Source organism: Protomyctophum bolini, assembly GCF_963924005.1.
Source record: "Protomyctophum bolini genome assembly, chromosome: 23".
In the NCBI taxonomy this organism is placed as follows: Eukaryota; Metazoa; Chordata; class Actinopteri; order Myctophiformes; family Myctophidae; genus Protomyctophum; species Protomyctophum bolini.
Window position 1 is genome coordinate 27,714,824 of NC_137884.1, and position 24,634 is coordinate 27,739,457.

The 24,634-nt window shown below is 43.7% G+C and overlaps 1 protein-coding gene across 2 annotated transcripts in view; it reads left to right on the forward strand.

Annotated features, from left to right (window-relative positions):
* The window catches only part of LOC308311203 (voltage-dependent calcium channel subunit alpha-2/delta-1-like), an 89,555-nt gene that overhangs the window by 20,880 nt on the left and 44,041 nt on the right, over positions 1 to 24,634 (forward strand). For both annotated transcript variants that reach the window (XM_080757810.1, XM_080757811.1), the window contains exons 8-19: positions 1,476 to 1,634; positions 3,854 to 3,958; positions 4,671 to 4,749; positions 5,921 to 5,970; positions 7,044 to 7,133; positions 8,890 to 8,970; positions 11,507 to 11,590; positions 11,841 to 11,915; positions 15,638 to 15,709; positions 17,423 to 17,494; positions 18,022 to 18,083; positions 19,452 to 19,528. In XM_080757810.1, the coding sequence (XP_080613936.1) occupies positions 1,476 to 1,634; positions 3,854 to 3,958; positions 4,671 to 4,749; positions 5,921 to 5,970; positions 7,044 to 7,133; positions 8,890 to 8,970; positions 11,507 to 11,590; positions 11,841 to 11,915; positions 15,638 to 15,709; positions 17,423 to 17,494; positions 18,022 to 18,083; positions 19,452 to 19,528 (1,006 nt within the window). The remainder of the gene's footprint in view (positions 1 to 1,475; positions 1,635 to 3,853; positions 3,959 to 4,670; positions 4,750 to 5,920; positions 5,971 to 7,043; positions 7,134 to 8,889; positions 8,971 to 11,506; positions 11,591 to 11,840; positions 11,916 to 15,637; positions 15,710 to 17,422; positions 17,495 to 18,021; positions 18,084 to 19,451; positions 19,529 to 24,634) is intronic.

The window sequence follows — 24,634 nt, forward strand, 5'->3', positions numbered from 1 at the left end:
TGTCTCACATCCTTTCCTCTTGTCCTTTCAACCCTCCAGTCTCCCTCGGTCTGTACCATTTTAACCCATTTTTGCCGGGAACCCCTTTTGGTGTTAGCATCATGTTATGCTTTACCTTTCAAAAAATAGCAGATCTACAAGCTCATAGCGCGCCACCGAGTGGCGCGCTACGAGCTTGTAGGTCTGCTATTTTTTGAAAAATCGAAGAAGGACTGACATAGAAACATAGCTTTTTCAGAAAACTGTAAGGATGTAGAGAAGACATTTTTTAGAATCTGATCTCAGGTCAGAATGGGTTAATGCATATTATTGAGGCGTATAACGAGTCAAATGCTTTGGCCATTTGTGACCTCTCTTAACGAGCTCTTTGTCATCTACCACATTGTCACCGCCAGATCGTTGTAACGCGAGGTCGAAAGTGATTTATAGAAATCATAAATGCATGCATTTCTCACAACGGGACGAGGTGTAGATTGTAGAACAACCAAAAAAAAACGATTGGACGCTCGCTCGTTGGAGCCAATTAGAATCGAGTCTAATGGCGGAGCCCCCAGTATCACCTTTACCGCTCTGTTCATATGGGGTTGTCCTCCCCGAAGCCCCCTACCCGCCTGCCACCCCCCAACCACCCCAACCCCATTAACCCTCGCCTCACCAGGCTTTCCACCACCTCGGAGGAAAGCCTGGTCTCTGTTTCAAAAGTCCTGTCGGGAGCGGATGATATCGTTACGTCATGTTGTAGTATTGTTTTGTAGTCGACAGGCAGGAACAACAGGGCGGCAACTTCCTTTTCCCTCAAACCGATCTTTCTCAATAAAAGCTCTCGTAGCCTGTAGCTTTTATTGAGAAAAATCGGTTCGAGGGAAAAGGAAGTTGCTGCCTGTCGACTACAAAACAATACTACAACATGACGTAACGATATCATCCTGATGACTACAAAACAATACTACAACATGACGTAACGATATCATCCTGATGACTACAAAACAATACTACAACATGACGTAACGATATCATCCTGATGACTACAAAACAATACTACAACATGACGTAACGATATCATCCTGATGACTACAAAACAATACTACAACATGACGTAACGATATCATCCTGATGACTACAAAACAATACTACAACATGACGTAACGATATCATCCTGATGACTACAAAACAATACTACAACATGACGTAACGATATCATCCTGATGACTACAAAACAATACTACAACATGACGTAACGATATCATCCTGATGACTGCAAAACAATACTACAACATGACGTAACGATATCATCCGCTCCCGACAGGATCATATACCCTAAATGAAATGGTGCCCAGGCTACCCTCCCCCCCAACCCCATATGCTGAGAATCCTTGCATTTATGAGCTGGTATGCAAGTTGGCTGTCTCTCCCTTCCTCCTCCTCCTCCGCCTACCCAGTCATCCCTCCTTTCCCCTTGTTCCCTTCTCTCCCAGTTCAGCGACAAGGCCACGCCGGTGGCGTGCTTCGAGCACCTGGTGCAGGCCAACGTCCGCAACAAGAAGGTTCTGAAGGACGCCGTGCAGAACATCACCGCCAAGGGAACCACCAACTACCGGGGCGGCTTCGAGCTGGCCTTCCAACAGCTGGCACCGGTACGTCCAATTGGATGTGTGTCGAATATTGTACTTTTCGCCTCACAGCTAGAAGGTCCTGGGTTTCGATTCCCGCTCGGGGTGCTGTGGGTGCTGGCGGCGTGTTTCCTCCTCCACGTCATCAGTGCCCACACCAGAGGCGGGGTTTCTGTGTGGAGTTTGCATGTTCTCCCCGTGTCCCCTAGGGTAGGTACCCTCACATGTTCTCCCCGTGTCCCCTAGGGTAGGTACTCTCACAAAAAACATGCAGTAATCCTGGTCTCTAAACTGCCTCCCCCTGGCCAGCCGGGGCGCCTGATGGAGGGGAAAGGAACTGGTTGGAATAACGTGTTCCTTCCACACGCTATACGTCCAACCAGGGAAACTCCCCCCTGTCAGGTGTAAAGGAGCAACTTGGACACTCAGGCATGAAGGAAGCATGAGTTCAAGTCCCCCATATATGGGGACTAGGTTGGTGGAGGGTGTGTAGAGCCCAGGATCACATTAGATGATTGACACAGGGGTGAGAAATGGGTTACAAAATCGTGGGATAAAAATTATTAAAGAATATATATATTGTACTTTTTTTACTCCACTGCAATTATTTGATAACTTAAGTCATAACCAGCGTGTGCGTTCTATGGCCTCATTCACACGTACCAAACACCAATCAAGCAATGTTTGGTCGTTTTCTTTGGGCCACCACAATGCTTTTCCAATGGGAGTCGCATGGTTTGATCAAACATTTGTGTTTGATTGCTGATTGCCCCCCCCCCCCCTCATCAAACAAAAATGTTTGGTCAAACCATGTGACTCCCATTGAAAATGAATTGGAGCAGCAATCAGACATCACACACGGACCGAACATTTGTTGTGTAGGTGTGTACAAAGCCTTAGCATTCCTAGACAAGCAAACAGTCTTTCAACGACTACTGTCGATTAAAAAATAATAATTTTGCTGTGTTGATGAAACTACACAAATCAGCCTAGAGGCTCCTCTAGCATGTATACAATGCCTTTATTATTATTATTATTATTATTGTTATTATTTATTATTATTATTATTAGCATGTATCCACTGCCTTTAATCAAAAAAAGACTAATCCTTTCATGAGTAACTTAAACCCAATGGATTCTGTTGAAGGCTTTTAAAGAACTCTGTCTCCCTCTTTTGGTCGTATTAGAGACTGCAGTCTTTCAGAGTAGTTGCATAGTTTTATCCTTGTCTGTGTCCATACTGTATGCCTGACTGTATGAGTTATTAAAAATGTCAAATAGATCATCACCTAGAAGGTTAACCCATTTAGGCCCGACGTCAAAATAAAATAAGAAGGTCTTCTGAAAGAATATATATATTTTCAAAGATTTGTGCTGCATTTTCACTTTTTTTCAAAAATAGTTCCCTGCCCAGAATGGGTTAAGTATATACAGCTCAGAGTTCTTGATCTAATGACATAAGCCCTATTTTATACTTGTCTTTAAAGTAGTGAAATGAGACGATCTACAAGCATTTACATCTGCACATGCACAGTGCTTTAATATTTTTCTGGGGGAAAAAACTAGATGAAATTGAGACAAGAATCAATTCCGGGGACTCACTGATCAGATGCTTTCGCCCATAATGACGTTCCAACCATTCGTCATTTCGGTTTGACTTTTAATTTATTTTCTCTTTTTTATTTTTCAATGAAAAATTGGAAAATTGTGAACATTGAAAAAAAGGAAACCCAACAAAGGGACGCGTGGTTAAAAGTGGTTTAATATTGTCTGTAAAATGAACCCTTAAATCTCCAGATGCTGCAGTTTGGCTATAAATAGACTGACTGAAGGAAGGTTAGGGTTCAGTGGCTCCCAGGTGTAAATATATTTTATCGTTCATGAGCCTATCTTGTATGGGCGGCTGTGGCTCAGGAGGTAGAGCAGGTCGTCCAATGATCCCTGGGTCGGCGGTTCGAATCCCGGCTCCTCCTCCTCCTCCTGTCCACATCTGGAAGTGTCCTTGGGCAAGACACTGAACCCTACGTTGCCTCCAGTGAGTCGGTCGGTGTGAGCTCGCCACCGTCGGTGTGTGAATGTAGGGAAGTGAGGACGCTGGCGTCGACTGTTCGCCGCTTCACCTCCCAGTGTATGAATGAATGAACCAGTGTAAACTGTAAAGCGCTTTGAGCACCTGGAAAAGCGCTATAAAAATGTAATTCATTATTTGTGCTTTTTCCTGTGCTTATTGTTTGTCCTCACAGGGGAACGTGTCGAGGGCCAACTGTAACAAAATCATCATGCTGTTCACCGACGGTGGAGAGGAGCGGGCCAAGGAGATCTTTGACACCTACAACGCCGACAAGAAGGTAGGGCTGGAAACGACATACACACACACACGCACGCACGCACTCACGCGCACACACAAATTTGAAGAAGACAAGATCATTTATCAGCTTCAAATGTATAGTGTTCCAGTTCCAATTGTCTTTTCTTTCTTTTTTACTTGTTTATCCTGTATCTTGTTGTTGTATGACTTCTCTCTCTTGATTGGATAAAATTGGTATCCCCAGCTGAAAATCCATTTTCCGTTTACTAAAGTTCTGGAGAGAGGAGGATGGAGATCTGTTACTGAACAAATATAGACTATATAATATATTAAAGTGATGCAGACATAATCATTTTTTTGTGAACACAAGGTACAGTATTTACATTTACTGATTACCTCGGGAAAGTTTGGGATAAGCCAACAAAGAGAACATATAATATGTTATTATATCACGTACAGTTTATTAGTGATATAATCATTTGTGGCTTTTGTGTTATCAATTATGATATTTTGTGTAAATTGTGCATCTTTCAGTTATTGGGAAGTGAATGTAACATCTTTTTGTGTTTTCACCAAATGATGGGTCGACACAGAATAAAATCTGTCAGTCAGTCAGTCAGTCATTCATTCATTCACCAAATGATGGGTCGACACAGAATAAAGTAATTCATTCATTCATTCACAACAATAACATAGCTGTGTTTAGAATACACTTTTGTTTAATCCAGTTCTAAATGTGTTCTGTCCAACAGGTCCGTATCTTTACATTCTCAGTGGGTCAGCACAACTACGACAAAGGACCCATCCAGTGGATGGCCTGCAACAACAACGGTACTACTGTACATTAAGCTAGGCATTACTTTATGCTAGCTAGACTAACAACTAACAAGCTAAAAATGTTAGAACAAACAAACAAAAAAAACATCCGTGCTACGTTGACTGTGCTGATTGTCAGGGCTGGACTGGGACAAAAATTCGGCCCGGGCATTTTCGCGTGAATTTGGCCCAGACCGGCCGGCCCACCCACCACAACCAGAACTCAGATAGCAGAAACTCTACCGCCCGCTCCGTCGAGACACACACAAACAAACAAGCCCTAATAATACCACCACTTTTACAGAACAACATAAATTATACAAACCAACAGACAACTAACTACACAACCCTTTGTAGAGGGTTTATTTGTCACTCACTGATACAGGTACAGTGACATTATCATGATGGCACTGGCAGAATGGCAGCACGCCCAGACCTTTCCTGGTGGCCTGCCGCCTATTGGCCTGCCTGCCTGTCAAAAAAACAACCCTTTTTTTAAATCATGGCGGCCCCCCCTACGATCGCGGCCCACCGGGAAAATGCCCGGTCCAGCCCTGCTGATTGCTGTGGAATTCTCCATTTTGACATCTGCAGGTTCTTTTCTACCTCAAGATAAGACCTGAGGGCATGAGAGCATGACATCCACACTAAATATCCCCGTGGACAATAAAATCAAGTTAAACAAATCGATAAATAAATTATTGTAGCGTTTGGTATAGTACAGTACATGCTACAGTAGATTAGCTTTGTGTCCATGTCGTTATATCATCTGTTGTGAAATATACACTATATTTCACAATAGACATTTCTATATAGAGGTTTGTTGTGCAACGAAGCCATAAGGATTGGTCAGCAAGTTATGCTTCCACTGAATCATTCATCTACTCCCTTTTCACGTCTGTCTGATTGATGTTGCCTCCGTGTTTAAAACAACTTTGGAGCTGCAATCTATAACTGTTATGTTCTATCTGGAATTTAAACACGTGTCTCCTACATGGGAGACCATGTAGGAATGTAGGGGTGTCTTCTACATGGGAGACCCGACATCTACTGCTCAGCCAAGAGTCAAATATCTGCTTGCCCACGAGAGATATTGCAGATATTGCAGCTTCAGGCAGAGCTAGTTGTCGACCAGTAGGTGTCATTTTCTCAATGTTTGTTTTTTGTGTTTGTTTTTTCCTTTCAGGTTATTACTATGAAATCCCATCCATCGGGGCGATCAGAATCAACACACAGGTACAGTACATGACACGCATATACATGAACAACTTTAGCTCTAATCTATGTCATATACAACCAATAGCAAAACTACAGATCTGCTATTTTCCCTATGTGAGAAGAAATAATATGTGAAAGATTCTAATAAAATGCCCCCAAAATAGGGACTCTATAAACAGGTTAAGTATTACAGAGTACAGAGTATGTTAAGTATGTTTTGTCTCCCTGCTCTTCTATTGAGACATTTAGGGATCGTTTCAAAGGTCATGTCTCACCTACAGACAGTAGACACAGGATCTTAAACTAATTTGTAACCTGATGGTTTCTCCCCAGAGCAAGCATTTATATATTGCTTCATATAGCTCTCTTATGTATTACTCTGGGGGCCAGGGGGGGGGGCGACTGTGGCTCAGGAGGTAGAGCAGGTCGTCCAATGATCCAAGGGTCAGCGGTTCGAATCCCGGCTCCTCCTCCTGTCTACATGTCGAAGTGTCCTTGGGCAAGACACTGAACCCCAGATTGCTCCCGATGTGCTGGTTGGTACCTTGCATGGCTTCCACCGCAATCTGTGAATATAAGGCACAATCTATGTAAAGCGCCTTGGATAAAGGCGCTATATAAATGCACCATTTACCATTTAACCATTTACCAGGGGAGAGGAGGAAAAAAATTAAGGCAAAAGGAAAATAAACAACTTTATTAGGAAAGAAAAACTCAGATAAACATTCAAAGCAATAAAATATATATAAAAAAGAAAATATATATAAAAAAAGAAAAAGGCGATTCTGAACAGGTGGGGAAATTACCTCGTTTATTCTACTGTATGTTGGTCACTTTCTTCTCAAAGTCCGTGACGGTGTTCTGTGCACCCTCTTGTGGCTGGACGTTGTGGGGTGATATGAATCCTCTCTCTCTCTCTCTCCCTCTCTCTCTCTCTCTCTCTCTCTTGTTGGGTTGGGGACGTTGTGGGGTGATATGAATCCTCTCTCTCTCTCTCTCTCTCGTTGGGGTGGGGACGTTGGCGTGATATGAATCCTCTCTCTCTCTCTCTCCCTCTCTCTCTCCCCCCCCCCCCCCCCCCCCTCCAACAGGAGTACCTTGATGTGTTGGGCAGACCGATGGTCCGAGCGGACAGGAGAGCCAAGCAGGTTCAATGGACCAACGTCTACTGGGACGCTCTGGTATGTTACACGCATTAACCACACAATGCATATTGCAGACCTGTAGGTCACACGCGTGTGTGTTCTAGGTATTACTATACTTGTGAGGGTCCAAATGTTCCCCACAAGTACAGTAGAGAATACAGGTCCGGTGAAGCCAACCTTCCTGAAGGTCCACAAGGCCAAGTACCGCACCTGGGGGGACAGGCCGGGCCTTCTATGTTTCTATGTTTAACCCTGTAAAAAGGAAAGGAAAGGTACTAGGTTTACCCAGGGTAACTGGACTAAGCTGAATAACTTGTTTACAGCCAGGCCCTGCTCATAGAACATTTCATGGTAGAGGTTCAATGCCTTGTCCAAGGGCACTTCAGCGGTGGTAATTTTAACGTGCCGGTCCGGGGATACGAACTAGCGACCTTCCGATATCAAGACCGCTGTTATGTTTTGCTTTAGGTTTTTTTTCTTAATAAAGTCTGTTCCTAGTGTTCCTATTATGTAAAGCGCTTTGGGTATTTAGAAAAGCGCTGTATAAATTTAAGCTATTATTATTATTATTATTACTACTTTTACAGGGCAAGGTTATAATTAAATACTTTGGGGTTTTTCATTATAGTTTAGTTTTTAGTGAGTTGGTTTATTTTATTTGAATGTTTTAATTCAGGTTACTTTTCATTAGTTTTTAGAGTGGGTTTGCTATAGTTTTTTACGCTTGGTTTTTGTTTGGTTTTTATTAGTTTTAGTGTTAGTTTCTTTCATACTTTGGGTTATTTGTCAGCTGCAGGATTCAAAAAGGTCAGATTTACACAAACTCAACAACATTTAAAAGAAGATATATTCGGTTACAAATCAGTGTTTCGCACTGAAAATAGCAGATATACATGTGTGTATACATGTATGTGTATACATACATGTGAGCTTGAAGATCAGCAAGGTGTGTGTGTGTGTGTGTGTGTGTGTGTGTGTGTGTGTGTGTGTGTGTGTGTGTGTGTGTGTGTGTGTGTGTGTGTGTGTGTGTGTGTGTGTGTGTGTGTGTGTGTGTGTGTGTGTGTGTGTGTGTGTGTGTGTGTGTGTGTGTGTGTGTGTGTGTGTGTGTGTGTGTGTGCGTGCGTGCGTGCGCGCAAACGTAAACCAGTGTTGTGGGTGTTTGTTGACAGCAGAGGGGCTTTGGGAGCGGAGGATGATTTAAAACGTGTCCTTCGAACCATGAAATGTATTTTGCGTTTTTAGAAAACAAAACAAAAAAGTGCTGTAGTTCTTGCATTTTTTTTAAAGCTATAATCTGGTAAATACCTACCCGAGATTTGAATATAGGGCAGGAGGACGCAAACATAATATATGAATTCATATATCAAACTCAACCCTTTACATATACAGTCATTTACAATTTTAGATACAATGGGCTGTAGTTTGCGTGTCTTAAGTACCAGGTCTTATTCCCTAACTTGAGTAAACTAAAGACCTGGAGGCGTGATCAATGCCATTTGGCTATTCTGAGTGTTCAAAGAGCATTGATCACGCCTCCAGGTCTAGTTTACTCAAGTTAGGGAATAAGACCTGGTACTTAAGACACGCAAGATACAGCCCCATGTGTTATGTGTTTATTTGCTCTGGTCTGGTGGTTCTCAACCTTTTCAGGCCACAGCTCTAGTTTGTATGTGTGAAGACGTTGTGTGTTTTGTTCATATGATGAAGACGTTGTGTGTTTTGTTCATATGATGAAGACGTTGTGTGTTTTGTTTGTATGATGAAGACGTACGTTGTGTGTTTTTCCCGTCAGGAACTGGGTCTGGTGATAACCGGAACGCTGCCCGTCTTCAACAAGACGGTCACCAAAGCTGACAAGGACAGAGGCATCAAGGTGTGTTACAGTCTTACTTCTTTCACCACTCAGTCCGGGAAAGCATCTACGTCATATTAGATTATAACTGTTATATTCTCCTGACTACACATATGTACCAGCTCAGTGGCCTTGTGGTTAGACTAGTGTCCGCCCTGAGACTGGGAGGTCGGCGTTCATTCCCCGGCCGGGTCATACCAAAGACTGTAAGAATGGGACCCAGTGCCTCCCTGCTTGACACTCAGCATCAAGGGTTGGAATGGGACATACTAGTGTCATGTCCAGGGGGTGTACTTGTACATCAAGCTGCCTCACGCTACAGAAACAGGAGATAGGCTCCTGCCCCTATGGGCCTCATGGCTACAGAAACAGGAGATAGGCTCCTGCCCTATGGGCCTCATGGCTACAGAAACAGGAGATAGGCTCCTGCCCTATGGGCCTCATGGCTACAGAAACAGGAGATAGGCTCCTGCCCTATGGGCCTCATGGCTACAGAAACAGGAGATAGGCTCCTGCCCTATGGGCCTCATGGCTACAGAAACAGGAGATAGGCTCCTGCCCCTATGGGCCTCATGGCTACAGAAACAGGAGATAGGCTCCTGCCCTATGGGCCTCATGGCTACAGAAACAGGAGATAGGCTCCTGCCCCTATGGGCCTCATGGCTACAGAAACAGGAGATAGGCTCCTGCCCTATGGGCCTCATGGCTACAGAAACAGGAGATAGGCTCCTGCCCCTATGGGCCTCATGGCTACAGAAACAGGAGATAGGCTCCTGCCCTATGGGCCTCATGGCTACAGAAACAGGAGATAGGCTCCTGCCCTAATGGGCCATTGGCTCGGCAAGGCTACTTACTTACACGCATGTACGTCATGTCCTTGTATGAGCGAATAAGGAAGAGTATCGTGGTCACGTGATTCCCTTGTTTGAGATGTGGCAAAAACTCGGATGTATGTCTCAAAGAATATGATTATTGGCTGAATCTATCTCAACTTTATCCCACTTTGGGAACCCTTGGTCTTACAATACTACTACTGTATAGTTATCTTCCATACTGTACATGCGTTACAACCTTCATTCTAACACAACTGACTAAACCCCTTTGACACTTAATTTGACCCCTACGGCTGAGTTCCCCAACCTCACCGCCATAATGTTAACCACACTAAAACCAATCAAACATGCCCTATGAATACAGACAATTATACCGTCTCATCCCCCCTGCCTTTCATCTGGGCCTTTTTGTTGTGGCCGTTACATCCTGGTTCCTGTTCCGTCGACTACGCCCTCTGGTCGGTCAGAGCACCGCCCACGCGCGCTTCCACACAGGAAGGAAGGGATCGAACCGTGTCGCGCAACGTGAAATAAAAAAACCCGAGATCAAACCGAGAGAGAGAGAGAGGGGGATAACCCATTCTGACCTGAGATCAGATTCTAAAAATGTTCTTCTACATCCTGACAGTTTTCTGAAAAAGCTATGTTTCTATGTCAGTCGTTCTTCAATTTTTCAAAAAATAGCAGACATACAAGCTCGTAGCGCGCCACTCGGTGGCGCGCTATGAGCTTGTAGATCTGCTATTTTCCAATAGCTAAAGCATAACATAATGCTGATAACCCAAAAGGGGTTCCTGCGCAAAATGGGATAAGGAGAGAGAGAGAGAGAGAGAGAGCAAACAATCCGGTAGCTTCTTAATTGGTTCAAGATGAGCGTAGAGATTATTTTACATGTACAGTCAGTGTGTACAGTATAACTGTACCTCGGAGGTCAGGACATAAACCCACCTCCTCCAGGATGCTGGAAATGCCTCGTCAGTCCAGTGACTCACGGTACGGTAGGCCGCAGATCGTCGCGGGAATTAGTGTTCAAGCTGAACTGTAGTGCGCCACGCTTACGTTTTTCGGAAACAGCACTTTGGGGGACCGCGGGAGGCCTGACTGATGTAGGAAAGAACAACACCAGCGGGCCTCTCTGGGGGGGGGGGGGTAGTGGGGGCGCTGAAGGACTTTGGTCGCACTCGCAACGCACAATGTAAAGCACAGTGCAAGGAATGAGTGCATTCGCCATGTATCTGAAGGAAGCCTGATCTAACCACTCTCAGATTTTTCTCCAGTTTAGAAAAAAGTTTAAGTTTTGTTGTTTGGGTTTTTACTGTTTTTTTAAGAAAAGCCCCCAGGCTCATCTAATTAATATTTATATTTCAAGGTGTCCCTGTCCTATATGTTTCTCTTTTGTTTCCTGGGCCCGGTATCTAATGCCCCATTTAGTGACACCTCTTGCTTGGTGTCCCATGTTGGCTTGGTGTGGAATGTGCTAATGTGTCCCCTATTCACGATCTGATTTTTGACATGTTTAAACCTCCAGGAAAGGTTCTTAATCCACTGTTTTTCATTAAAACGTCTTTGTCCTACTGTCCAGTTGGGATTGTGTTGAAGTCCAGAGCCTTTTAGAGCTTCAATGCCATGTTGAAATGTTGAACAAACCTTGTAGTTGTCCATCAGCCTCATAAGGTTCATAAGACTTAAAAACTAACTAAAAAATCTGTTCTTCTGTTGTTCAGAAATCTCAGAACCAGCTCATCCTGGGTGTCATGGCTGTTGATGTTTCCCTGGAGGATATCGAGAGACTCACACCACGTTTTACTGTAAGAGCACACACACATGCACGCCCATGCACGCACGCACACACACACACACACACACACACACACACACACACACACACACACACACACACACACACACACACACACACACACACACTACACTCATCACTCAATGACATTACAGTACTGATGCTAACGTGTATAAATTTCGTAGTTTAGGTCTCATGTTATTCCCTCTAGTGACTGTTTGTAGTTTAGGTCTCATGTTATTCCCTCCGTTTCTCCACAGTTTGGACCCAACGGTTACTTCTTCGCCATCGACCCCAACGGCTACGTGGTCCTTCATCCCAACCTCCAGCCAATGGTACGTCGACCCGTCGATTCTGGCAGAACATTTTAAATCTGTTTTAGTCATACGCTTTTGAATGACATTATAATAAGGCGGGCCTTGATGGCGTCGTAATGCCTGATTTTACACTTGGTTGCATGCTGAAAATAGCCAATCTACAATCTCTGGTCGCGTCTGTCGTCATGTCGCACCAAAGCATCAAAGTTATGGTCGCAATTTGATCTTGTAGATGTGGTGTCTGTCTCCCTGGTGCCCAAACCAAAAAAGACTTAATGAATTCACCACTACGTTGTATACGAGTGCGTATATCTGTTATTTTCACTATTATTGACATTTCATTGTTTGGGGAAAAAAGAGTACTCTTTGCGAGTGTACTCGCAACCCATAAAAACAGGTCCGTGACCCAAAATGGGTCGCCGGCCTACATTTGGTACAACATTGTGCTACAGGCCCCAGCGTGGTCCAGATGTTCTCCTTGTCCTCGTTGCACCGCTCGCTAACACTATTTTAATCGTCCAGAACTTTGCTTACAAAAAAGATCTGATCACTTAATTACAACAGAACCCCAGAATTTACAATCCCACCCACCGCCTGCTTTAACAGGCAACGTGTTGCATACCTGACTGTCAACAAGGGCAGAGACTGAGCAGTGTGATGGAGGTTTCATCCTGCGTAGCCTAGTAAAGACCAAGCATAAACACATTAGTGTCAGCGAGTGAAGCTTTAACCCATTTCGGCCTGATTTAAAAAAAGAAATGTCTTCAAAATCAGACAGTTTTCTGTATCAGTGGTACAATATAATACTCGATATTTCATGTCAAGGACCCCAACAATTATATGTAAAATATGCCTCCGCCTCCCATCTGAAAATATGTTATTCCAGGGAAGATTTGAGTTAAAATGTTCACTCTGTGAACATTAGGCACATTTTCACGATGTTTCAAAAAAGTAGCAGACCTACAAGTTCATAGCGCGGCACTCGGTGCCGCGCTATGAGCTTGTAGATCTGCTATTTTTCCAATAGCTAAAGTATAACATAATGCTTTAAAAACACCAAAAGGGGTTCCCGCCCAGAATGGGTTAACAACCCGACATAACATAACAGAGGCTGGAAAAGCATAAACTAATATGATATACTGTAGTAGAGAGAGAGAGAGAGAGAGAGAGAGAGATAGAGAGAGCTCTGGGCCTACTGCTCTCTCCCCCCAAATTCTCTTTAACCCATTCTGACCGGGCACCCATTTTGGTGTTGGCATCATGTTATGCTTTAGCTATTGAAAAATAGCAGATCTACAAGCTCATAGCGCGCCACCGAGTGGCGCGCTGCGAGCTTGTAGGTCTGCTATTTTTGAAAAATTCGAAGAACGACTGACATTTTTAGAATCTGATCTCAGGTCAGAATGGGTTAATCAGACCAGTGTGTGTCCCGTGGAAACCTCGTATGAATCTGATCTCAGGTCAGAATGGGTTAAAAGCAGCGGTTCACACAAGCCTGTAAGTGAATTAATTACCCTACCCTGAGCCCTACGACGGTATTTCGGAAGTAAAAATAGCCGAGGTACAATTAAGTTCACCACCATGTACTCCATACAGATTTGTTAAAATAACATTTTATATTCATTATCCACTTTTCAACTTGGCGTCCCTATTTTGCGCAGGTTAATTATGAGCAAAATGTTCTTCACAAATAGCGAAGATTCCTTCCACGCGCTATACGTCCAACCAGGGAAACTCCCCCCTGTCAGGTGTAAAGGAGCGACTTGGACACTCAGGCATGAAGGAAGCATGAGTTCAAGTCCGTTGCTCTCCCCTTGTCCCCCATATATGGGGACTAGGTTGGTCTCCCCTTGTCCCCCATATATGGGGGCTAGGTTGGTCTCCCCTTGTCCCCCATATATGGGGACTAGGTTGGTCTCCCCTTGTCCCCCATATATGGGGGCTAGGTTGGTGTCCCCTTGTCCCCCATATATGGGGACTAGGTTGGTCTCCCCTTGTCCCCCATATATGGGGACTAGGTTGGTCTCCCCTTGTCCCCCATATATGGGGACTAGGTTGGTCTCCCCTTGTCCCCCATATATGGGGACTAGGTTGGTGGAGGGTGTGTAGAGCCCAGGATCACATTAGATGATTGACACTGGGGTGAAGAATGCGTTACAAAATCGTGGGATAAAAAATATATTTAGAAAAAACCAATAGCAAAAGATCTACAAGCTATATATAGCTCTATTTTCGCTGCACGGCACCGTGTGGTACGATTAAGTAGGCCGTGAGTGGTTAAAATAAGTTCCGGATCGTAGCTTTATAACTGTGTCCCAATACTGTGATGTTTGAGATTAAACGTTTGCGGTCGAGTCCAACAAACACCCACCTGGCCATGTGTTTCTCATCAAATCGCAACAAGATTGTTCTTGGACCAAAAAAATGTTGGTCACAGATGATTACGACCGAAAAAAAACGACGGGCCTTATTTCACATGCCGGCGGTGGTGGTGATAGTGTTCAATCATTTCCCTTCGTCTTTGTTGACGTCCCGTTTCCCAGAAGCAGCTTAACCCATTCTGACCTGAGATCAGATTCTAGAAATGTCTTCTACATCCTGACAGTTTTCCATTCTGACCTGAGATCAGATTCTAAAAAATGTCTTCTACATCCTGACAGCTTTCCATTCTGACCTGAGATCAGATTCTAAAAAATGTCTTCTACATCCTGACAGTTTTCTGAAAAAGCTATGTTTCTATGTCAGTCGTTCTTCGATTTTTCAAAAATAGCAGACCTACAAGCTCGTAGCGCGCCACTCGGTGGCGCGCTATGAGCTTGTAGGTCTGCTATTTTTCAATAGCTAAAGCATAACATGATGCTAATACCAAAACGGGTTCCCGCACAAAATGGGTTAATGATGTTGCTCTGGTCAGGAAAACAGCTGAAGCAAAGATGGTTTTACTGGATGTCCATGGCTCTCTTTGTGCCCAAAATGCAGCGCCTACTTCTTGCATCCTCTGTATTATAATAATAATAATAATAATAATAATAATAATAATAACTTTATTTATATAGCACTTTTCTGGACAAAGTGCTGTACAACAAATTCACGGGAAAATCGAACACATTTAAATGGATGCACCATAGCAAACCAAGAACTTACAGCCAACTGGCCTACAGTAGAAAGCATATTTAGAGATACAATATAAAAACAACAACAATGTAATAGATAGAAATAAAAATACCGACAGAGTTCAGTGAACAAACATTCAACAGGGCTGGGGGGGGGGGGGGGGGAGGAATGCTTTTCTGAACAAGTATGTTTTGAGAAGAGTTTTAACCCATTCTGACCGGGCACCCATTTTGGTGTTAGCATCATGTTATGCTTATAGCTATTGAAAAATAGCAGATCTACAAGCTCATAGCGCGCCACCGAGTGGCGCGATACGAGCTTGTAGGTCTGCTATTTTTGAAAAATCGAAGAACGACTGACATTTTTTAGAATCTGATCTCAGGTCAGAATGGGTTAATCAGACCAGTGTGTGTCCAGTGGAAACCTCGTATGAATCTGATCTCAGGTCAGAATGGGTTAAAAGATACAATGGTATCTGCTTGTCGGATGGTTTTGAGAAGGGTGTTCCAAATTTTAGGGGCACGGACAGAGAAGGCTCGTTCTCCCTTGACATTAGTTGATATTAGGATAATATGGTGATTAAAAGGTTGCTAATAGTAATAACCATCCTTTTCCTTTCCATGTAGAATCGCAAGTTCCAAGAGCCTGTAACTCTGGACTTTCTGGACGCCGAGTTGGAGGATGATGTCAAAGTGGAGGTCAGTATGATGGGGGGTGTGTGTGTGCGTGTGTGTGCGTGTGTGTGCGTGTGTGTGTGTGTGTGTGTGTGTGTGTGTGTGTGTGTGTGTGTGTGTGTGTGTGTGTGTGTGTGTGTGTGTGTGTGTGTGTGTGTGTGTGTGACGCTATGCCAGATGCCAGTCATGTGACATGACTTGCACCCTTTGGGGCACGGGCATGAGAGTGAGCGTGAGAGAGATGGGTAATGGCTAGCTGGGTATAGAGCGTCACGGTCCCGCCCCCTCGAGAGACCCGGAAAATAAATTCCCCGTTCATTTTCCTCATCATAGACTTTTCAGAAAGTATTTCTTTAAAGACGTTTTTATGCCGCGGACAAAGGCAACTCTTGTCGTGACAAATCATGACAACAAACACAATGTTTTGGGGCCAAACTATAATTATTTGTTTGGTCCAAAATATTGTGTTTGTTCATGTCATAAAGTGACAGTGACGTAAAGACGCACAGCTGCAGCTAATAGAGTTTTGTAGTTTGTTTGAAGAAAATAGAGGGTGACATGGGAGTGATAAAAAAAAAAAATGAGTAAAGTATTGGTGTGTGTGTGTTTGTGTGTGTGTGTGTGTGTGTGTGTGTGTGTGTGTGTGTGTGTGTTTCAAATTTAATTAATACAGTAAGATTATTGTGCCAGTGTAACCACTTTCAAGCTGGTTTCCCTATTTTGGGAATGTTATTGTCAAGATTATTTTTACAATTATCTTTTTAACAAATAGCAGAACTAGAAGCTAACTGTACATCTGTTGCATCTGCAGTTTTTCGCCATTTTCTCAGTTTTTTTCCCCCTTGCTTTCTTCTTGTTTTTCAAGCCATTTCACAACAGGGTGCAGCTATACTGTAGATGCTATTTGGTGGTCCACTGGTCCTTTAGTAAAGTCATCTTAGAGCCAGTAGTAGTATTTGGGGGTCCTTGGCACAGACGTCGAGGACCACCGGTCCTTAGTAAAGTCATCTTAGAGCCAGTATAGTTCATTAGCCCATTTAGACCTACGTTCCATTCATAGACTGTAATAAATATGGACAAAGCGTTCCCCGGGTCTAACATGAACGTAAAATGAAGCCGGTCAGTCCTTGCAATGGAAGTCGCCATCTTTCTAGATCCGTTTGGGCCCAGCTGGCCCATTGGCTGGCCCAGACAACGAGGCGGGACTTCCCCCCCTTCTTCTTCGTTTCCTTTATTTTGACTCGAGTGGGTGGGGGATTCCGTTCATGGACTGTAACGGTAGCCACGCCCCTCAGAACATGCGCGACTTTATGGTCATTTTTTTTTATAAATGGGCCCATAATCTTCCAAAAAGAATATTATGACATTAGAAATGAGACTTTAAACTAGTGACTCGAAGCAAAAAGTATTCATGACCATGTTTATTTATTAAGGTAATACAGTCTAGGTGAAGTTGGGCCCAAATACATGGACTTCTATGGGGCTATGGGTTTTTTTGAGCCCAATGACAGCGCCACAACAGGCCATTATATGAACTTTCATTTCCTTAGTGGCTTCACAAAATATCTGTCTGACTGCCCCCCTGTTTCCATTCTAGAAAACGTCTTCTAAATCATGACTGTTTTCAGAAAAAACCTGTGTTTCGAGGTCAGGCCTAAATGTGAGGTTAAACCGTGAATGTGGTTTCGTTTGACTCTCCACCGTTTGTTTGTTTTGGTCGAACGTTGCACGACACAGATAAGACGGAAGATGATTGACGGCCTGAAAGGAAACCACACCGTCGACACTCTGCTCAAGTCCCAGGATGAGGTAAGAGACTCCATGATGGAAGATCATGATGGAGATAGCAACATCTGGGAGACCTTGGCCAAAGTGTGCGTGTGTGTGCGCGCACACGTGTGTGTGTGTGTGTGTGTGTGTGTGTGTGTGTGTGTGTGTGTGTGTGTGTGTGTGTGTGCGTGCGCACGTGTGTGTGTGTGCACAGTGGTGGAAAAATGTAGAAACACTCAGTTACGATCATATACCCAGTATGTAGAAGTCCGGTATTAAAAATGTGCTCGAGTAAAAAGTACAAAACGTATTGGCATCTAAATGTACGTAAAAGTTAAAGTGCTCATCGTGCAGAAATGTCCCATTTCACAAGTTTTCAAATGTATAAATTGTATTATTATTATTTTTTTAAATAGCAGATCTACAAGCTCACAATGCATCGCGACACATTGTGAGCTTGTGTATGTACGTATATCGGCTATTTTCAAAATGGCCGAAAGGTATGCGTGCCTGCGTACGTGCGTGCTATTTCTCGACCAATGGGCTGTGTCTTTGTCTCCATATAGCGATACATTGACCGAGGTCAAAGGTCGTACACCTATGGACCAGTGATGGGGACAGACTACAGGTAGGTGTGATGTCACCGTCGTCTGAATATGTATAAATGAAATGCAGAATAAACCCATTTAGACGCTTGGTGTCGGGCAGGACACCTACCGCTTGACAAGGACTGCCTGAAGCTCATATCACGCAATATCTCCAAATCTCGGGCTATAGGACATAAAACCTACGTACTGCGGCTTTATAGAGGGGACATTATTATTATTATTATTATAACAAACCCAGGCATAGTTGTGTAAGAACGTGTGGAAAAAGCCCAGATGCTACAGTGTGTGTAATCCGTTGGCCCACTTGGGAAAGGTTTTTGGCTTAAGTTGCTCAGAACCACTCCAGAACAGAACCGGAACCTTTCACAACGAGGTCAAACGTTCAGGACAATATCCAGGCCCAGCTCATGAGCCACTCGGGGTGGTGGGGGGGTGTAATGAGCTGATGATGTCCACACAGTTGTGACGGTATTGTAGTTAATGCTTTACTGTAAAGTATGGTGAACAGTATACAGGCATAGAGCATACATTCTGTTCCTCTTAACCCTCTAAGACCCGCATTAATTTCTACTTTCTACAAAAAATAGATTTCAACCTTACTACTACTTTGTACTACTAGGACTAAGACTAAAAAATATGTTAAAAAAAAATAAAGTTTGATGAAAAATGTATACTAGTTATATAATAATATAATAAATTAATAATTTACATTTGGGGATATCTTTCACAAGGGTCCATTTTCTTAGCTTACATTTGTATACTAGAGTAAGACTCAGGATTTCACTGTGCAATATGATTAAGGCCACTAGGGGCCATTGTTTTTTATTTTGTGGACACTATTTTCTGGGGAAAAGTGAGGGACTTGTTGAAAGGATTTATGGAATGTTTTGTGATGATGTATTGTTGTAGATTAAAGTCCGGGATATTCTTCTCGACGCAAAGGGTGCCGATTTGAAACATGATGTGTATATACAGTATGATAATATATCCATGCATGATGTATGTTTTTGCGTACGTGCATTGGATGGCACGGTTTCAATGTAGTTTTGTTTTAACATGTGGTTCCAAGTTTCAAGTTTATTAGTCGTATATGAAGTGAAAACACACACATATGCCACGACGGGACCCTGATAGAATGTTCCTTATGTAGAGGGAATTTTATCATGTTTGACAGATTATGAAAGTGCAGGTTGTAAGATTTCAAACGAGGTGTCTGTTTCATGTTTATTTTTGTATTGTATTTGAAAATTCAACTCTGTCATACTCATAATATTACCACAGTGTCACACAAAAGTAGCAAGACTAGCCGATTGGCTAGTCTTGGAAAAAAGAAAGTAACATTTAAACCGTGTGTGTGTGTGTGTGTGTGTGTGTGTGTGTGTTTTCAGCCTAGCATTGGTCCTTCCGAACTACAGCCTGCACTACATCCAAGCCACCATCGGGGACACTATAACGCAGGCCAGATGTAAGTACCATCCCATATCCATCACCCCTTCTTGCCCTTGCCCCTTATATCGCCATGGCAACAGCCCCCCTAGTTGTGGTGCTGAAGTTGTGTTGCCAGATAACCTTAACTCTTAGAGGCTCCAGTTTCACACACACAATATTAATCAATTCATTTCCAACTTCCTCACTGCGTGCCTGCGTGCAGCCCCTCTTGTATATTCTATCGGGCTCTTCATAGCGGATCAGACACTTGTAAAAGTGTCTGATCTTTTACAAGTTATCCTTCCTGGTCAGGCTCTGTCTCCCTCTCTGTCCTTTAATGTTTCTGTCTGTCTCTCTGACAACATGCACTCTGTCATCAAGGCGTGTGTGTGTGTGTGTGCTCTGTGCACAGTGCTGTCGCTTCATGACGCAAAAAATGGTGGACGAACATGCACTCCAGTGTGTGTGTATGTGCTTAATAAGGTGCACTCGTGACTGCAAGGGAACAGACACACATGCACATTTTAACACTTTTGAACGCTATTTATGTCACACTATTTATGGCCACGTAAAGGAGAGCATACAAGGACAGAGATATTAAATATTAAAGGTTGACTCACGTCACTAATTAAAAGGAAATGAGGGCGCTGTCTTTCCTTTGTTTTCTCCAATGGGTTCCCAGATTGGGCGGAGACACACACACACACACACACACGTCCATCTATAGTCCCACAGTTGTACCTTAAAAATCTCCCTTATAGTTGTCGTTTTAGTACATTTAAGTTACTTTTTTCAAGTTCCAATATTCTTATTCAAATTTTGAATAAAATATTGTGTGTGACCCTGTTGGCTTATTTTCCTCTCCTCTCCTCTCCTCTCCTCTCCTCTCCTCTCCTCTCCTCTCCTCTCCTCTCCTCTCCTCTCCTCTCCTCTCCTCTCCCCTGCCCTCCTGACCTCTTGACCTTCCCCGTGACCTCTTGACCTTCCCCGGTGTGTTGGACCCCTGCAGCATTTTTGGGCAAGTATTTTCCTCCTGTGGTTTACTGGTGTATTCCCTGACTGCATTTTCCCTATTTTCCCATACTGTACCTTAACACTATACTGTACCTTAACACTATACTGTACCTTAACACTATAATACACTAAGGTCGCATTCTCACCAGAGAGCTTTGCTGCGATTAAAACGAATCCTGCTGCGCATTTTCAGAAAGTGCGCTTCGTTTGGCAGGTGTGAAGGCTCTTTCGAATCCTAATGCGCAACAAAGAACCGCATTTTACTCCGAGCAAAAACGGGGGTTTCGCTTCGCTTCCAATCGCGCTTGACTACGATTCGGTGCAGGTGTGAATGCAATCCGCAGCAAATACAGGAAATGAAGCAAACATACGTCAGGCGGGTGAGGAGCTGAACACAGTTGGAGACGGAGAAGGCATATTTTACGCAGCGCAAAGATGTCCCGTTACCGTGGATAGACGTGGTCGAATGAGGAGAGTGGAGACTGAAGCCCTGATCGAAATGAGGACGAGTACATTAATCAATTGCTTAAGAAAACACAAACACTGCAGTGCAGTGTAATAGTATTATAGCCTACAGAATATTCTGTCTGTCTGTGCGTGCCGTAAACATGGAGTGCTGTCACTGTGTGGGGACTAGTGGGGAGTAGGAACTTTCATCTCGATAAACTTGTAAACATTTTGCGCTGCTGTCTGTTATATCAGTGCGCTCAGCGCTGTGCCTCCATGCCCAAAAGAACAGTGCGTGCGTGGCTGCGTGCTTATAGTGAGAGAGCGAGAGAGGGGGGGGCAGTCCCAGACCGTCGGCACGACACATAATGCACGTTATGAGTATAATTATCACCATAGATTTATCATTTCACTGTGTAGGCTAGTTTATGAATGTAACACATTGATAAAGGTCCCCCCTGCTGCGTTTCCAATTGCTGCGGATCATGACAGTGTGAAGGCAAACCGTAGCCAATTAAATATGCAAGAATCCCATTTCTCCTCCCATACGCATTCGAGTCTACCGAAGTATTAGGTGAGAATGCGACCTAACACTATAACACCAGCTCAGTGACCTTGTGGTTAGAGAGTTCGCTCGAATCCCCGGCCGGGTCATACCAAAGACTCTAAAAATGGGACCCAGTGCCTCCCTGCTTGACACTCAGCATCAAGGCATACTAGCGTCATGTCCAGGGGGTGTACTTGTACATCAAGCTGCCTCACGCTACAGAAACTGTAGGGCCTTATGGCTTGGCAAGGTTACCTATAACACTATAACGCTGTAATACTGTCAAACGCTAGAAGGTACAAAACCCAGAGTGTTCGTTTTTAACTCGGCGAGTGTAAAAAACGGACACTCTCAGAGTTTAAACAAAAGCTCATGATTTTCCGGCAGAAATACGCCAGAAACACAATTAAATCGTTAAGCCTCATAACAGTGAAACTCTGTTCAGCGTGTTGATGACTCGGCCGCCGACCTACAAACCTGCGAGGCACAGACACAGACACAGACACGAGCTTTTTGCTGTTGTTGTTTATTCATTGTGTGGGTGTTCCGATTACTAATAATGACTACTGGACCTTTTGCTGATTCAAGTCGATGTCTTGCTAGCATGCAAGGACTGCATCGCATGCAATACGCCCCCACCCAAAACACAGCTGAATGTGTCAGACCTGTGTGTGTGTGTGTGTGTGTGTGTGTGTGTGTGTGTGTGTGTGTGTGTGTGTGTGTGTGTGTGTGTGTGTGTGTGTGTGTGTGTGTGTGTGTGTGTGTGAGTGTGAGTGTGAGTGTGAGTGTGTGTGTGTGTGCGCACACAGTCGCATGCGTGTATGTACTTATAACCCCCACCTGTTCTCTGTGATGGTGCTCAGATGTGGTTTTGGCACTAAACCTAAACCACAGCGAACAGATGAGGGGATGTTTGCATGATTTTAAGGTGAAACCAAACCATAAAAGAGAAAGCTATGAGTCTGCAACCAAAAACATTTGTGACGGCTGTCTCCTTTCTTCCCTTTGATTCATTTTCTCCTGTTTTTTTATTTAATGAGTCATTTTGATGCTTGTAAAAAACATCCTAAAATAATCCCTCGCCCACCTGAGCGTCACTCTCTCTTTGTTCCTTCTGTGTGTGTGTGTTCGACTTCGTATCTTCTTCCGTGTGCCTCTGATATGCCTGTCATGTTTTGATTGATTGATTGTGGTTTTGGGGGGTTGGGGGGGGGTTCTTTTTGCATATTTGACCATTCCGTGTAAAACCATTTCATGTTTGCATTGCTTCATATAATTTATCTGATTGATTAAATCCCCTGAATCAATCTGGAATCAAATCAATTAACCCATTTAGGCCTGACCTCAACATTTTAAAAGAATTCTTCTAAATCCTCCAGTTTTCTGAAATACATGTTTTAGCAGACCTACAAACTATGAGCTTGTAGATCTGCTATTTCTCAACAGCTAAAGCATAACTTATTACTTAAAACACCAAAAGGGGTTCTCGCCCCAAAATGGGTTAACCACATATATGTATATTTTGTCCCTCTACTGTACGAATGGCACACATACTGCACATTGGCTATTTTTTATCTTGGGTTAAAAAATGGGTTAATTAAGTCTGTACTGCTATAGTCTCGTCCGATCATGCGGTAATTCACATTCCTCGACGTTCGCAACGATGTCACTGTCGTCAAAAGGAGATGAAATGTGCAGATAATAAGTGCGGCCGCTCGCCACCCCCTCCACTCAGCCTGCGATCCATCATTATTAGCCCATTCTGACCTGAGATCAGATTCATACGAGGTTTCCACTGGACACAAACTGGTCTGATGAACCCATTCTGACCTGAGATCAGATTCTAAAAATGTCAGTCGTTCTTCAAATTTTTCAAAAATAGCAGACCTACAAGCTCGTATCGCGCCACTCGGTGGCGCGATATGAGCTTGTAGATCTGCTATTTTTCAATAGGTAAAGCATAACATGATGCTAACACCAAAATGGGTGCCCGGTCAGAATGGGTTAGATATTTTGTCGGATTAGCGAGCGGCAACCGCACAACAAAAGGGAAATGCACATGGATGCAATTATATTCCAATACCGTCGTGTGGGCCCACCAGAGCAGACAAGAAGTAGTCCCTTAACCGTCATGTACAGTAGACTGTACAGTGTATAAGCAGCAGCTGTCAGAGCAGAGCCATGTGCTTTAGGAAAATATCAAAGCATATCCTCTCCAAGGTTACGTACGTCTCGCTTGAGCCATACGGTTAATATCGCACAGATTATTTCCACCGTATTACCATACAGAATAGTACATCACTCATGTTTAATAACCCTGTCCATTTATCACAGAGAGAGAGAGAGAGCGCTGATACCACCACTAAAAGTAACCGAACGGTAAAAACCTTAATCCGCAGCGTGAGAAATGTGAATTCCCGTGACCACATTTAAAGCCTTCCTCTCCTCGTCGTCCTGTTACGAGGACTGTCGTCATTTATACCATCCCAGAATAAAAGGCATCATGGAAATTTAAGCTTTACCGTTTTGTGCTGCAATATTTCTATTCAGGACTCTCGCTCTGTTGAATAAAATATTGTTGTGACCTTTGACCCCTGTGGTTTCACCCTGTATCTTTTCCTTTTTCCCTTTCCTTTCTTCTCGTCTTTACCTCCTGTCCCCGGGCGACCAAACTCCTTCGCTCACTTTGGATTATGTTTTTATTCACCTCCAGGGAAAGATGGCAAGTATTTTTTTTTCTTTTCATGTTTCCTCCTCTTCCTCTCCTCCTGTTCTGGAGCGGGTGTCCCTCCCTGCGTCCCTCCCTGCGTCCCCCGTCCCCCCCCGTTGTTACCCAGCATTCTTAGCGATTATGTCTCTCTTTTCCACGCCATTGGTCCTTTTTTTCCAGTCATATACCTGATTTACAGTTTATTTATTCAAGGCCGCGTTCTGGTTTTATTACCACAGTCTTTGAAGTTAGAAACTGCACGCAACTTATGCACAGTACAGTAAATGTAAAATCGGTTAATATGTTGATCATTTTGTAATACCTGCCTTGTACCTACTTTCTTTTAAAGATGGAGTGCCACAATTTTTGTATTTCTCCAGTTTTTCATGCGTCTAGTACCAGTAAGACGCGCAAACGCGGGAAGC